Below are 15,843 nucleotides of genomic sequence, written 5' to 3'. Positions count from 1 at the left end.
CGGCCCGCAGCGCCCCCCGCCGTCCCGGAGGAGGCAGCGCCCCCCGCCGCTTGGTCGCAGCGCCCCCAGCCGCCCGGGAGGAGGCAGCGCCCCCCCACGGCGGGGCCGGGCGCCAGGTGGACGGGGCCGGAGCCGCCAAGACTCCGCCCGCCCCCAGCAGCCGGGCGGCCGGCAAGGCCCCCGCGCGCCGCAGGACCCCTGCCCAGGCCTCACCTCCCGCCCCCGCGCGGCCCTGGGACAGCGGGCCCGGCCGCGGCGCGAGCTGCTGCGGGGAAGTTTCCAACTCCCTTGATCCTGGTTTTTCTGAAATGTTCTGATCTACCAGGTGGAGGACCATTCCCTCCTCGCCCTGGGACCCGGATAAGTGAAAAACCCTATGCCGACTCTACACTCATCCTCTACCCTGACCTAGGTCTCCTAGTCCCAGAAGCTTCTCAAAACTTCCACTATTGTGGTTTTGCAAAAAAGAGGGGGGAAAGTAAGATTATTTGATTAATTTATAGTCTCCATTAGGCTGTGAGCTAGCTAGGCTGAGAGCTTCCTGAAGTCAGGGATCTTTCTTTCTCGAGAACTACTCAATGCAGTGCTTACCACATACTTCCTGGTCCTTATGATTGGTGCTTAATAAAGCCTGCTTGACTGAATGAACTTGAGGGCTGGGCCCCTGGTACACGCTCTTCTGAAAATTCGAGGATGCTCCTCCTCCCACCTAGGGGCCAAAGGACGGAATTTACAGGATCCCACTCCACCTTGGGAGCCCAAGCCTGTTTCCTGCAGTCTGTCCTCCCTGAAGGCGAGCAGAATTTGCCACCCCAAATATGCCTTTTTGGCATAGGGATTATTTTAGATCGCTTATTTTTAAGAAACGGCAGGCACAGGAGAAGCTCTGAAAGCAGAATAGAAATTACATTTATAAGGGAAATCTCCGTTTGTAAGGGTGTCTCCCTCTCTGTACGAGGAAGAGAAAATGACTAAATCTCCAGAAACTCTTATCAATGGAGAAGGCAAGACTTAAATCTGCCTAACAACCATACCCTTATTTACCATGCTTGACCTGAAAACCCTCCATAACTGGCTCTCTACCCCCAGTATATTCTTTGGTCTTCAGCTAGAGATGTTATTTAAGGTGACGGCTTAGGCCATTTTAGGGAGTGACTCCGTTTTCCTGGACATCTCCCATGTATACAGGAGGTATACTGTTGAGGCTACTCAACTTCTGTTTGTTTTTCTCCTGTTAATCAGTCTTTTATTATAGGGTGGTCTCAGCCAAGAACTTGGAAGGGTTGAGGGAAAATTATTTTTCTTCCATTATATCTTCAACTGTTTCTAGAGTTCAGTTGTGCTGCTTCTATCCACTCGTTTCCCTTAGCACTGCATCTACCCTCCAAATCCTCTCCTCAGATGCCCCTGCCCCAAAATTGTCATCAAACCAAAACTCCCTGCCCTCCCTTCCACCGCCCCTCCACCACCATTACCACCGAAGACATTAGCGGTCATGGGCATCCCATCCTCTCCCCTCAATACATAGGAACCCCTCAGGCTCTGGGACTCTTCTCTTTCAGCCTCTCTCCCAGCACATTCTGTCCACTGCCAGATGATGGAAAGCGGCCAGGCACAACTCCCCCAGAGCAGGCGCACGGTAGAGTTCAGTAATTCCTCCATGGGTGAATGGGAAGAGGAGGATGCGCTGGAAGTTGCCAAGTGATCTAAGACAGTTTGGCTATTCAGTAACCATCAGTTATCTTGACGCATGTGGGAGATTGGGTGTCCCCCGTTCCACAACCTCACTAACTGGTGTTAGATTATACCAAAAGCAAGTGTTCTACCAAATGACACCAATCATATAATATTTATTAGCAAGGAGATACAAAAACGGTCATAGGACCCTCTTGTAGTTTGGGGGGCAGACAATCCCACTTAGCTCTTTCACGAAAGGGTCACTTGGAAGCTGATACACGTTCCAGTGGCAGGCCAACCCCCACAGTTGGACGAGGTGACCGAGTGTGCCCCTAAAGTGGACCCTCACACAACTGATAGACTCCACACCTCCAGCATGACTCTGAGACGTTAGGCTGCAAGAGTCTGGGGCCTCTTCAAGCTTCCTAACCAAATGCCTTAACTATCTCTGGGGGAGTGTTGACCCTGGTAAATGTACTTCACGAGCTAAGAAACCATCCTAAAGGTGTAGATTAAAGTTTATACTGTTTATAGTTGTGATATTGTAATTTATAATAAGAAATATATATATATATATATATATATATATATATATATATATATATATATATATATATATTTTATTTCATTACCAGAGCCTGTAGGTCAGAACACAGGTAACAACCTGGACATGAGAGGGCATCCCAAGCAAGAGGCAGTCTCAGTGCCTCAGAGCTCTTAACCTGTGGAATCTGATATTATCTTTGGGTAGACAGTGTCAGAGCACTGCTTGTTAGTGTGGCGAAACCACACCTCCACACACGTTGGAATTAGTCCAGAAACTTTAAGACTGAAATCTTTTTAAAGTAAAAATCACCATGCAATCCCAGTCACACACACACACACACACACACACACACACACACACACACACACACCCAGCTAAGTGGAGAAGCCACAAATCCGGTCAAGGTCTTATTGGCCAGGTCTCCTTAGGCACCAACCTCTTTACAACAGGAAGAGGAGGGCCAGTATTCCTTCACACATTCTCCAAGTACAAAAACAGGAATCTGACTTAAAATTTGGCTTCCTTTTTCCTGGAATCCCAAGGACTGCAATTTTTGTCAGCCCCACCAGAGAGCAACCTTTCTGCATTTATGCTCCTACTTGGCAAAGCACTGTGTCATCTCAGCACACACGCCCATCTCCCAAGTCTGAGCAGAAACAACTCTTGAAGCTTTCATGACCTAAATAAATTCCCCAGACTCTGCAAAAGTTACCCCACTTTAAAACCTAGATAGATGATTTTGAAAAGCCAACATGATGAGTCACTGAAGAAAGGCTTGAGACTCTGGGGTAAGAACATTCTTTGACCTGTAGCAATAAACCTGACCTAAGGGATGCTGAGTTGAGCTTTCTCTCCTCCCCCATCCCCGCCGTTCAGCTGTGGGTCCAAAGTTGCCCCATTAAGGTTCTGGGAAGAGAGAACTTTCACTGGGGTGAAGGAACTGTAGGAAGCGACCTCTGGCTCCGTGGCCCTGTCTCTACACTGCTTTGGGGGAATGGAGCGTTGATGTTGTAGCAGGGTAGTTCAGGGGGTACTGCCAGGCCCTGCACTGGGCTAAAATACGGAGCCTGAGGGTCTCCCAGACTGTTCCCTTAGGGTACAGTACACCTCCTTGGGATCCTTGGGCTTACATATTCTGTGGACTGCTAGACCAGTGCTACAGGGGCTGGTGTCAGTTGCATTGTAGAGGAGTCTGAGACAAATGTTTTCCCTTTATAATAACTGAAATGGCCAGCTGACACTGAAGATACCTGCTCCCTTCTTTCTTGGCCTCCGTAGTAACTTCCCCATCCACACCCCATCCTGGCAAGACCAAGCGTTGTTTGCTTGTCCACCACTGGCTCCACTGTAAAAGATGTGTATAGGTCACCATTACAGGATCCATGCTCGACATTTGGAGACAGAAAAATGGTAGAATTCAATAGATGCATCCTCCTCTGTGGCTGAGTCCTTGCACAGCCTTGACCTCCCTCTCCTTCTCTAAGTAGAGTCAGATGCAGGGACTAATGTCTCCTAGGCTCATCCTAGAAATACAGACAAGCCATTGAGAATATATTTTTCCTTTATCTGAAGCTAGTCTGTGAAAGTCTTTGACCACCAGAAACCATCTTCCAAATTCATTCATTTATTATTTCTTAAATGTTTATTTATTTTTGAGAGAGAGAGAGAGAACATGAGCAGGGGAGAGGCAGAGAGAGAAAGGGAGCAGAGGATCCAAAGCAGGCTCTGTGCTGACAGCAGTGAGCCGGATGCAGGGCTGGAATTCATAAACCGCGAGATCATGACCTGAGCCGAAGTCAGACGCTCAACCAACTGAGCCACCCAGGCACCTTCATTTATTTTTTAATTACTAAATAAATCTTCCATACTAATTGTATGAAGCACTGCTGAAGGCACTGTTGGGAAAATTGATATGCGTGGCAAATAAAGATGCTTCCATTTATATATGATATATGTATGTGTGTATACATGTATGTGTATATTACGTAGCTCGAAGAGTCAAAGAAGAGAAAAACTCACCCACCAGCCAAATAAATACATCACTCTAGGTCATATGTGAAAATCTTTTATTGTTGAGGAATGGAAAGAGATGTCATAGTTTTAAATGTAGGACACTTACATTATCCAAGGGGATCTAGGGTCAATGCCCACTAGGATTGAGGGTGCTCACTCTGCAGTTTCTCCACCACGGTGAGGTAGAGGGATGGGGAAGGAGTCAAAGCACAGGAGTGTTACAAGGTGGGGGGGGGGCGAAGAAAGGGAAATAGAGCACGTGCAGCTGGGGTTTGGGAGGTGGGGGGCAGGTGTCTTCATGATGCAGCCCACGAGTCCAGAAGTGGAGTGCTGAGGAGCAAAAATGAAATCACATCTTCTATCCTGTAAAACTCCCACCGACCACTCATCGGGGAAGCAGTGGGGTATGTAAGGGAGGAAAAGAGAACAGAAGTCTCAGCCCTCAGCTCTCCCTGTAGCCTTTGAAGTGGAGGACTGAACTCTTCTAGCCGCAGGAGCTTGTTCCTTCCCAGCTGCAAGTTTACCATGCTACTTATTATTTTTTTTTTTTTAAGAGAGGGAGAGGAGCAAAGGGAGAGAAAAAGAATCTTAAGCAGGCTCCCGTGCTCAGCATCCCATGAGTCAGGCAAACTACAGCCCCATTCAACGTGCCTGGGTGCTGATGCTTCTCCAGGGTCCCCCAGTCCCTCCTCCTCTTTCCAGAAACCTCCCAGAGGAAGAAGAGGCCCAGGGATCACTTCCTTTGTTAGCAGTTTCACATGAATGAAATCAGATGACACAATGATCTGTGTTGATCCATCTCATCTAATCTCCTTTAAATGCCAGCCTCCGGGGACTTTATGTGCTATTCTTCCTGGCACCTAACAGGTTGAGAATGCTCCATCAGTGGTGACATTATGAAGGCTGTAATTATGAGACTGGCCCCTCTGAAAGAGCCTAGATTCACCAGCGAGCATTAAAAGTAGATTTCCACAATGCACTTGTTTCCACCATTTGTATAAAATACTATGGCAAAATTGCACTGTAATTATCTTTATGGCCGATGCATAACGCTGGGGGAGACTATGTCATCCAGATATAGCTGCCCGTATAATTATCTGGCGGTCGGCAGGACTGAAATAACCGTCTAATGAGAGCAAAATGATACGGTAAGTACCATGTAATCAGCGAGTTACGGTTATTACGGCTCTTTGTGCCCTCTCACCCAACACTGAATGGGGGGCTAGACCTAGTCTCCGGGCCCAGAGAGCCATGCACAGGCAGTTTCATCGAGAGCCATCGAGAGCTCTTGCTCCTCTGCTCTCCCCTGAGACCGGTGACTGCGGGTAACAGGGATACAGGGACAGGGACAGGAGTCTCTCTGTGCTCACAGAGGCTTCCCGATGCCTCTCTTTTTCTCCCCCCACACCATCTTTCTTCAGAATGCAAAGAAATCCATCAGTTGGGCCGCTATTGCCGTGTGGGGGAAGATGGGGTTGACACGGTAGTTTCTGTGTTTTGACTAGACGCTTCCCTGGGAGACGCTCATACTCGAACACTAAGGGAGAGATCTGTCAGCCCACTCAAGCCCAGGGTCCAGCCGAGCCAGCTCTAGGCAGACAGACCAGAGCCAGGCAGGGGGGACACTGGGACATTACCCATGCCTCCCAGACGGCAGTAATCCTAACACAGCCAACACACAGCACTATGCACTGTGTGCCAGGTACTGTTCTGAAGACTTTACCTACGCTCAATCCTCAAAAGCACAACCCTGCAAAATAATATCCCTCCCACTTTTCAGATGAGGAAACTGAGGCACAGAAGGGTTATATAACTTGGCCAAGGGGACACAGCCAGTGAGCTGCAGATCTAGGATTCAAACTCAGGCTATGCTCTTACCCATTTTGCTACACAAAGCAACCAAGCTAGTTACACCCTGTTAAATTTCAGAGTTCCTTGCATTTCTTCCTAAAGCACTCTTGTGAAGAACTACATGCCGGACCCAGTCACTGGAGATTCTGAATGATCTGAAAGGTTTTAGCCCACCTAAGAGGCAGAACACTTTACGTACGAATTGTAATAATTGTAATTATTGTGCCTGTAATTTTCAGATGATGGTCTCTTCATCTTATACGTAGATAATAAGAGAATGGAGTCCAAACAACAGAAGTTGCCCATCAGAGAAGCCACAGGAGAAGCCCCTCTCTCCCCATTCCCCACCACTAATGCGTGCTCATGAGTCAGCCAGGGTCCATGATACTGGGGAAGAAGAAAGAAAGAAGGGTGTGTGTGTGTGAGCACGTGTGTGCATGTGAGTGTGCATGTTCTTGCAGACCAGTATGTACCTCTAAGTGATGGTGTGTTTGGCCAACAGTGTGCTGGGCACTGGCAGTATATTTTAAGGCAGATTTATGAGTATTAATGCCTGTAGCATCAGAGGAAATACCTTTGTGGTAACCCCATTCCCCCCTCCCCGCTCCCACAGTCCCTTTCCTCTCCTAACCAACAATTCTTACCTCATTCCACACTGGGGGGATACTTGAGGGTGCCAAAGCTGGGGACATTCTCTTGGTTTACATCAATAGAAGTGTCTGGGGTAAAGTAAACAGTGTTGTTAGGAGAGATGTTTTTGAATGTGACCTTCACCCTGACCCAACAGCGAAGGGCTAGCTAGCCATGAAAGACAGCGTTGGAAGACAGAGTCAGGAACAAGAAGCACATTGTGTTTGGGAGATAGGGAGGAAACAGATTCCCCCAACTCCTTCCCAGCTGCAGCAGAACTATCTTATAAAGGTCTCCCCATTGTGCTCCTAGGGCGAGCTGGACCATGGATCCAACCCGATTGGGTAGAAGGGCCAAGGAACCCTCACTGTAGCTAAGAAAAGTCCTGTCTTTCCCTCTGGTGACGAATATGAGGCACTTGACTTCTGCCATATCTTTGCCAGTAGTACCCTAAACCCTCCCACTGTACCTCCACACACTCCTACCTGGCTGGCTGTTCCTCTTGCCCATAAGTCCCACGAAGAAGTCGTGCATGTCACCTGTAGAAAAAGGACCAACATTGCCAACAGTGATAATGGGCAGTGGGAGTGGGGTGAGGGGGGAGAGATGTGTCAAGACTTCTGAAATCGGGTTTCTGATCTTTGGTTCTTTATCATGCCACAGCTTGTCCCCCGAGTTAGGGGAACAGGCTATCCCCTAAGCTCACCCTCTCTGCCCACCTCTCCCTCCTCCACACTTCAAGAATTCTCTGCCCCCACAGGTGCTTGGCTTAGAATCTTCACAGCCACCAAGAGATCCTCTTGGTTCCCAATGACCAGCTGATGAAGGGAAAGTCCACCACACTCCTCACACCTGCTTCCTTCTGGTTCCCAGTGACCTCTCACATCCAGGAAAGACTGGCTGAACAGTTGCAGCTGGCTTATTGTCTGTGCCAGCTGAGACGGGGCCAGCCAGAATGGTCACTGGGCCCCACACCCATGGAACGCTAGCAAGCAGTCAGCAGAGACAGGGAGGGACAAGAGGCTACTCACGTTTCTGGGGAAGTGGCAATTCCTTAGGATCTGTGAAAGCAAGAACAATGTGTAACTAGGGAATAGAATCTGGAAAGTGACAGTTAGAGGGGATTCAGGTCACAACCCTCAATTATTCACCAAGCCATCTCCAGTCTCCATCCCACCTGAAGGCTCCTCCCAAGCCTATTTAATGGTCAGAATCTTGCCCCCCCACCACACTTCCCCCAAGGCTGCTTCCTACCCACGCTAGCCTTGCTCAGCATTTTGAGCAATCCATCCAGAGAGACTGAGCGGCTGTCATAGAGTTTCCGGAGCAAAGATGGAGGCAGCTGGTAGAGGTCCAAGTCCTTCTAAAGGACAGAAACAAAGAGGGCTGAGGCTCACACCTAATCCTTTTACCCCTCCCCACAAAGAACAACCTCTTCTTGAGCCCATCACAGCTAAACCTGACATTTTGTTTCCTTCAGGATTTCCTCTGGTTTACACTGGAAGAGAAGTGGGCTCTCAAACTGTGGTCCACGGAACAGCAGCACCACTGCTGTGGGCTTGTTAGAAATACTTAACAATATATGCTCCCAGGCAACGCATATACACAGCAAGATTTGAGAAGCGCTGGTAAAGAGAACACAGTGGGCATCCCTGTAGGCAGACCAAGTGTCCTGGTTTGTCCAGGACTAAGAGCTTCCCTGGGATGTGGGGCTTTCAGGGCTTACGCTTGTCCTGGGAAAACTGGGACAGTTGGTGACTGTCTCCCAAGCTCAAAGGAGACTTTCCCTTAGGGCTCTCTCCCATCTCCTGCCGCCTCTCAGTGAGAAGGGCCATTGGTTCTGTTCTCCTTGGCACATCAGGAACCAGTTTGCCCAAGGATGTGGTTGCCCCACTACGGGAGTGAGCCATGATTTCCACCACTCCCAAGAAAGGCCCATCGGACAGAGCAAGCATCCTCTGTATTCCATGATTGAGTCACAGACAGGACTCAGTCCTCGGGATGGGTGTCCGTAGGCAGCAGGGGCGCATCTGCAATCCTGAAATTCCCCTACTCTGCAGTACGTTTGTGGATGTTTCTCCGCCTGTGGTTCCCACCACCTCTTATTCTCTTTTCTTCTCCATAGATTTCTGCCTCTGGTTGTCGCTCCCTCTCTCCTTTCTACACTGAATTTAGATTGCCTGGAAAACAGTGTGTTCAGAATGACACCTCCTATCCTCTACAACTGAACCCCATTCTGGACCAGGGGCTCTTCGTTGTCTTGCTGATTTTTTTTTTTTTTTTAAGCAGCCTGGGCACAGCAGGATGGTTGGTGGGCACACACCACACAGCCAGTTAGTTGCAGCTGCAGAGAAACAATGACAATGATCATGTTTGGAGATTCTCACCTTGAATCTCAGCGGTGCCTCTCTCTCCAGAGCCCAGGTGTCCTTAGGCTCCCAGGCACACACACAGCACATTTACACAGATGCACCCTGCATATACCAACCAGTTACCCGGGCACACATATACCCTACCCTCATCTCACCCCAATTTCCCTCATCCTCACAGACCTTCAGGGAAAAGGGGTGAGATGGCAACCTCTCTCTTTCATTGACCACCTGGCCCAAGGTCTTGAAGCAAGCTCGCTTTAAAGAAATACAGCCAGATATTCTGACCATCTCCAGCTGGAACTGTGGGCTCTGAGCACAGTGTCCAGCCCATTTTTGGCACTCCTTGTGTATTTTTTATATTTTTGAACTGCTTCTGGTCTTTTGGATCTGGTGCAATGGCCGCCACCCGCAAGGCTGCCAGCCTGGCGTGCCCCGCGACACATATGGATGAAGACTGATTTCTCTCTTTGCCCTGCGCACGACATCCTAGGCATCCACTTTTCCCAAATTGTTCAAATATTCTGCCCACCTCCTGTAATGAGATGCTAAACAGATCTGAGCTGGAGAGGCAGTTAGACTTCACACACTGAATTTGTAATGAGTTCCACCTATAATCATCTTAAAAGCATGTGTACCAATGTAATTGCTGCCATTTCAAAACCTTGAAAAGACTCCCTCCCTGCTCTCCCCCTGTACCCCTTCCCTGACAACTCCTGTTCTTTTTCTTAGAGAAACTTTGGAAATTGGGGCCTGGTCTGTTTCGTGGAGATTTTACCCCCTATCCTGACTAAGCAGAGGCTAGAGCAGGGCGAGGAAAAGGAAAGAAGAGGTTAGGGCTTAGGAACACCTGAGGTTACTGGGGGTGGATGAGCAGAGCGTATAGGAATTTATTTGAATTTTGAAAATAAAATAATACACGTAACTGATAGGTAAAATAGCATATAAATGACCATTTGGGAGAGAAATTCTGAGTATATTTCATACCATCCAGGGAGTGGAAAGGATCTGCCCCCTGTAGAAGGATAGCAACTGAGCTGGACCACCCTAGCTTACCCTTCACAGTATCCCTAAGTCACCGATCAACCAACCAAACAACGTATTGGTAGGGCACTTTTTAGGTACAGGGCTATCAAAGACACGCAGAGGGAGAGAGACACTTAGAGGCATCCCTAGAGACACTGAGAACGGGAGACCGCCAGAGAGTCAGAGAAACCCACCCTCTGATGGATAACCCGGGTAACTTCCACCCCACCTTCCTCTCAACAGCTGTGGAACAGGCAGGGCACCAGCTCTCATGACGCTGCCCAGGACTCTGCCAGAGTGGGCACAACCAGAGGGGGCGCCTTACCTTGTTGTGGCCCCCACCGGGCACCACCTGCTCCTGTGAGTCCTCACAGACAGCCCCCAAACCGTGAACCAGGCTAATGGCCAGAATGGCTGCGAACAGCAGGGCACTCCTCATGGTGCCTAGGAGGGCAGAGGGACAGGACAGGGGTGCAGGGAGGATGCGGCATGGGTGCAAATGCAGGAGACATTATGCAACTGGCAGCCTGGCTTGATCCTGCTTCCCCAGCCCCCAAATCCACCCCCCAAGCCCTGTTCTGGGGAGAGTATCTCTGAGCAGGAGGGCCATCCTTTGGGTTCAATTTCCCCACTCCCCCACCATACATCTCCCCAGGCTGAGCACCTGGCAATGAGCAATGTTGCAAAAGTGCCAGATGCTAGTCTTCCAGGGAAGATGATAGATCTGTGGGACACGCACCAGTCTGTCTCCATAGCTTGAGGAGGGATCCTGGATTCTATTTTCCAGCACTGGGTAACCCAGACTTAGGCAAAAACTTTCTAGTATTGGAAGGATCAGTCTGAACCCGCAGGCTCCAAACATTACTGGTTTTTAAACCCCATCGGTGCTTTCCGCTCACCTTCCCACTACCCTACTCCCAGATCAAAAGCTGCCACCTTTATTCCCTCCGCTCCTTTATTCCCTCCTAACTCTGGCCTCTGTCCTTTGGTGCCAACTCCAGTCCATCCGACATTCTCCCACTCGTGCCTACCTGTGGAGTAGCTTTGAGCCCAGGGCAGATGGTCTAGCAGGATCAGGGAGCTGGTCGGCAGCAGTGCCCACTCCCCACACGCTGGTAGTGCCGCTGCCTCCCTCCGTGCAGAGAAACAGGGAGTGGAGGGGATCTGAGGATGTGGCAGGAACACCGGCCCAGCTCCCTGATAAAGGCTCTGGGAGGGTCTGGGGGAGCCGGAGGAGGGGCTGTGAATCACCAATCCCAGGGTGGCTGGAGGGGAGGGGGGAGGCTGGTGGAGAAAAAGGAGGATATAGGCTGCACACACACACACACACACACACACACACACACACACACACAACCACACAAACCCTGCAGTCAGCTGGAGTTATCCAGCAGCCCACTTTCCAACAGCCCCTGAGCTGGGCACACTAAGGAATGGTGTTGTATACGCTTTGTCCCAAAATTCCCATGCGGGATCTAGCTCAATAGGTGTGGTCCTTGAGTCTCTTTCTACGCATTGTTCACCCACCAGCTCCTCACCCTTTAAACCTTCAGACTCAACTGCCAAGCCAGAAAAAAATCGGGCAGGTGCTTCTCTGGCCCTTCCACACCACCGGGACAACTAGGTTCAGGCCCCTGAGCACTGGGAGGTGAGTCTGGCATCCAGTCCCATTCTCATTTCTCCCTCTGTCCTCCTCCCAGCTGCAGCTGACCCATCACCTTGGTCCTCAGGCCAAGTGAGGGTCAGTACTTCTCCCCTGCTACTGAATGCAGAAACTTCCCGTGTCTGCCTCCCCCCAGCACTCCAGTGCGAATGCGTCTCCCCACACCACTCCCTCTCGACCCTTGAATCAGCCTGATTTAGTTGCATTCTTTCAGAGTTCTAACTTCTATCCCTTCTGCTATAATCTTGGAAAGGAGGAAGAGAACACTGTGGCCGAACTGCCCCCAAATCCTTGCCTGGCCTGGCCAGGCCCAGCCCAGCCCAGCCCATCATTGATCTCTTAATTGCTTCTTTTTTTCTCACAATTACATGTTTTCCCAACTCTAGTCTGTCTCCCTGTGGCCCAGGCATCTTCTCCCCAGACATTTCAAGCCTCTCCTTCAATGGCCCACTCTGTTGAGGGTGCTTGTACTGCTCACTTCATTCCTAAGGTAGAACCCCAGGGGAGAGTCAGATTCAGAGTGGGGATGGAAGGAGAAGATGCTGCTGAAGGGAAAGGGGTGGGGCGTAGGGGGAAGTGAAAGCAGCTTCAGAGCCATGTGTCACTCTTAGCATTTCCTATTTTTCAGGTGAGGAAATTGAGGCTCAAAACGTTCGGTCTTGGGGCACCTAGCTGGCTCGTTCGGTAGAGCATGCAACTCTTGATCTTGGGGTTGTAAGTTCAAGTCCCACACTAGGTGTAGAGATTACTTAAAATTTTTTAAAAATCTTGGGGTACCTGGGTGTCTCAGTCAGTTGAGCATCCGACTTGGCTCAGGTCATTATCTCATGGTTTGTGGGTTCGAGCCCCACATAGGGCTCTGTGCTGATGGCTCGGAGCCTGGAACCTGCTTCGGATTCTGTGTCTCCTTTCCTCTCTGCTCCTCCCCCACTCACACTCTGTCTCTCTGTGTCTCTCAGAAACAAATAAACATTAAAAAAAAATTTTTTTTTAAATCTTACAAAAAAATTCAGTCTTGTGCTCCATGACACATAGCTTCTGGAGAAGAGCCACAAATTCAGTTTTGGGCTTTTTTCACTCCAAACTTCCCTTTCATTTTACTGCAATGCTATGAATTTTGACCAGTAAGGAAGCAGTTAACTCTCCCAGAGGAAGAGTTAATCCCCTCTCTAAGAGACCTGGAGATTTGGGGACTTACACTCTACTACATCGTGGGTTGAGAAGAGAACCGCAGCAATTGGGTACTTACTAAAAAGACTCCCCATTCACCAGTGCCTTCCCCAATCACCCTACTTAAAATGACCACCCTTCTATAGCCCATATCCCCCTTCTGTTTCTTCTCTTCATCACTTATTACATCCAACATGCTAAATGCTTTACTTATAGTCTGTCTACCCCCATGCTCCACCAGAAAGTCAGCATCACATGGGCAAGGACTTTTGTCTGTTTTGTTTACCATGAATCCCTAGCTGTATAATGTTTGGCATATAATAGGTGATCAATAAAAATGTATTTATAAAACAAAAAAGGAACCCTGAGTTTTCCTTCTTGTATTGCAGCCCACAGTGTGGATCCTCCATAGAGCCTTTCAAGTGCTGCTAGGGTCCTGAAATGCTTGTCTCTCCCCTCCACACTCTCAACACCCCACCCACTCTAGGACTTGGTCCATACTGAGAGAAGTCTGCCTGCACATGGCCCCCCGTTCACCCCTGAGGGAGGGCAGCAGCTGGGTCTCAAGGCTCCTTTATTATGTGAGAGGCTGGTGGGGCTTCATCTAAAGCTTCCCATTACCCAGCTAATTACAGGGCTGTCTGGGCCAATCATGGGCCAGGACCCAGTGTTGGGACCCTTTGGTGGGAAGAGGGTAAGAAGCTGGAGCTTGTCTACATGGAAATGACATGGCAGGTTCATGCCTTTGAGAAGATCAAGTGCTGATCCCAACTGGATGTAGCCATCTTCTACCTCCTCTCCTCCCCCTACCAATCTGGAGAAGGAAGTCCAAGCTAGGCAGGCTGGAGGGAACTGGGGGTGCAAGAGGAGTAGTGTTAGACTGAGGGCTAAGGACTAAAGCCTCCTGGGTCCCATTTGAGGCAGACTCTCTCTTCCTCCCCAACCCACCCGTCCCTGCCCCCAAGCTCTGGCATCAGGGAAACAGGGCTTCAGCAAAGGTTCACCATGAATAATGTCCTTTGATGATGCAGCATCTCACAGAGGATGGCGGGAGCCAAGCATGGGGGGAGCAAGGGAATGGCAGGGAGAACTGATCACCCCTTGATCTCTGGGAGTAGCAAAGACTTGAAAGAGCTAATGCTAAACTAAGCCAGAGAGGTGATGAAGGAGGGAGGCTTTGAAGGGCTCTGGCAGGCAGGGCTTCATCTTGCCCACAGACCATATGCAAATGGCATGTAAAGTGGGTGTTGCAGCTACAGGGCACGTAGGGGTTTTTTTCCTTTGACACTTTTGATTTGAGCCACATCTCCAAGAACTATCACTGGCCTAGAGGAAGAGGGTCCCTAGAAGACCCTCACTCTGGAGCTCCTCCCCTTTGTTGCTGGGGTGGGGGGGGGGGCGAGGAAAATGTGTGTTGCATTGAGCTGAGCTGAGATTGGATTTGTGGACTGTTCTTGGGGGTAGAAGTGGATGCTGTGTATGCAAGATGACCCGCATATGCCCACCATATACACAACTGGGGTGCAGCATGGGGGCTCCTCCAACATCCTGGGAGGGGTGTTGCGGGGTGGAGAGGGAAGGGCCAGGGCTGGAGGTGGAAGGATGGCAACCCGTGCATCCTGCAGAGTCCTGCAGGCGGGAGCCAGCTGGAAGCCAGCCCTCAGAGCGAGGAGCCCCTCATAGCCTACAGAGGAAATGAGCTGAGCCAGGAGGACCTAGCTTGAGCTGATGTGCTAAAATGGCTCCTCATGGGGGTTAGGGGGCTCCAGGGTGGCTTGTGCCCCTCAGAAAAACAACCCAGACTTTGAGAATGCTGGGCTGGCTGAGCAGGGAGGCAGCAGAACCTCAGCCTCTCCCGTCAGGATGGAGCCCTGTAAAGCACCATGGCACAGGTGGGGCAACTGAGCCCCGTCCTCAAACTAGCACATGACTGATGGAGGGGGGACAGGAGGGAGACCAGGACTCGAGCCCTCCCCCCCCCATCCCATCCCCTCCCCAGTCCAGAGAGCTGACAGTGCCTTCAGCCCTGGGGAAGGAAAAGCAGGATGGGGAGCAGCAGCTGCATATTCTCCTGAAATTGCTTCTGAAAATGACCAGACACTTCACTGGGAAAGTGACGACAATTTGGGCCCTGGGAGCAGGAGATGAGGCAGAGAGCGGGGGCGGTCAGCCTCTGATAACCAGCCCCCTCTTGCCAGACAGGATCTCCTCCGCCGGTTCTGAGAAGTCAAGGATGGGGGGAGCTGTGGGGGGGTGACGGAAGGCTGATGGGAGCCCAAGCTACCCTCACTCAGGGCACAGCCCCCCATCCGTCAGGGAAGAACTGACTCCCTGGGCCCTCTCCCAGCCCAGAGCAGGGTGTGCCAGACCGCAGGCTTGTGCTCAGAGAGCAAGACTGATCTGCAGGCAAGAGGAGAAGTTAATCAGGTCTCCCGCCGGCATGATTACCTGGGGCCGTGAGCTGCCTGCCGATGGAAAGCCAGTGGAAGCTCCGAGGTGGAGGGAAACCCCAGCCTCGAGGCACAGTGAGCTCAGTGGTGGAGACAGGGAAGAGGCAAGGAAGGTAGGGATCATGAAAGGAGGGAGAGACATCCAGAGACAGGAACAAAGGCAGCCATTTGTAAGCTCTCACAGAGCACATATCTACGTTTTACTGCAAACATAGGAGCTCCTTTTTCCCTTAAGGTAGGGACCAGGATGGGTGAGGCTGAGACAACACAGTCTATGAGGAAACAGATATAAAGGGAAAGGGGAGATATTTAAAGCATTATACAAAATATTATGTATTAATATTAGAGTCCACAGAAATGGGGACAACGAGATGGTGTGAGACAGTTGAAAATCGAAAAAGAAAATAATGGTGATGACACAGGGAAAATAAATGAAGACAAGGGGGA

At 50.3% G+C, this 15,843-nt stretch overlaps 1 protein-coding gene across 2 annotated transcripts; it reads right to left on the bottom strand.

Annotated features, from left to right (window-relative positions):
• Positions 1 to 4,273: 4,273 nt before the first annotated feature.
• On the bottom strand, positions 4,274 to 11,305 carry TAC3 (tachykinin precursor 3). 2 transcript variants are annotated; one of them, XM_086713035.1, is made up of 7 exons: positions 11,145 to 11,305; positions 10,439 to 10,557; positions 7,973 to 8,078; positions 7,750 to 7,779; positions 7,204 to 7,257; positions 6,733 to 6,807; positions 4,274 to 4,567 (listed from the first exon to the last, which is right to left on the bottom strand). In XM_086713035.1, exons 2-6 carry the CDS (start codon positions 10,550 to 10,552, stop codon positions 6,734 to 6,736), a joined length of 378 nt encoding a protein of 125 aa, XP_086569161.1. In that variant the 5' UTR covers positions 10,553 to 10,557; positions 11,145 to 11,305; the 3' UTR covers positions 4,274 to 4,567; position 6,733. The 2 variants fall into 2 exon arrangements, with proteins under 2 accessions (XP_086569161.1, XP_025782792.1); XM_025927007.2 differs by having other exon boundaries at positions 7,973 to 8,081; positions 11,145 to 11,304.
• Positions 11,306 to 15,843: the final 4,538 nt, after the last annotated feature.

The sequence above is a fragment of the Puma concolor genome, chromosome B4 (genome assembly GCF_028749965.1).
Source record: "Puma concolor isolate L17-30 chromosome B4, mPumCon1.1.hap2, whole genome shotgun sequence".
Lineage (NCBI taxonomy): Eukaryota > Metazoa > Chordata > Mammalia > Carnivora > Felidae > Puma > Puma concolor.
The sequence above is the reverse complement of the archived record's forward strand: the minus strand, read 5'-3'. Positions and strand labels throughout refer to the sequence as shown.

Bases quoted from the DNA above. Each gene is read 5' to 3' on its own strand.
- TAC3 (XM_025927007.2), bottom strand. From the start codon at position 10,552: ATGAGGAGTGCCCTGCTGTTCGCAGCCATTCTGGCCATTAGCCTGGTT. The intron at 8,082-10,438 runs GTAAGGCGCCCC...TCTGTCCTTTAG, and splicing joins CCGGTGGGGGCCACAACAAG to AAGGACTTGGACCTCTACCA. The intron at 7,258-7,749 runs GTGAGTAGCCTC...CTTTTTCTACAG, and splicing joins ATTGCCACTTCCCCAGAAAC to GTGACATGCACGACTTCTTC.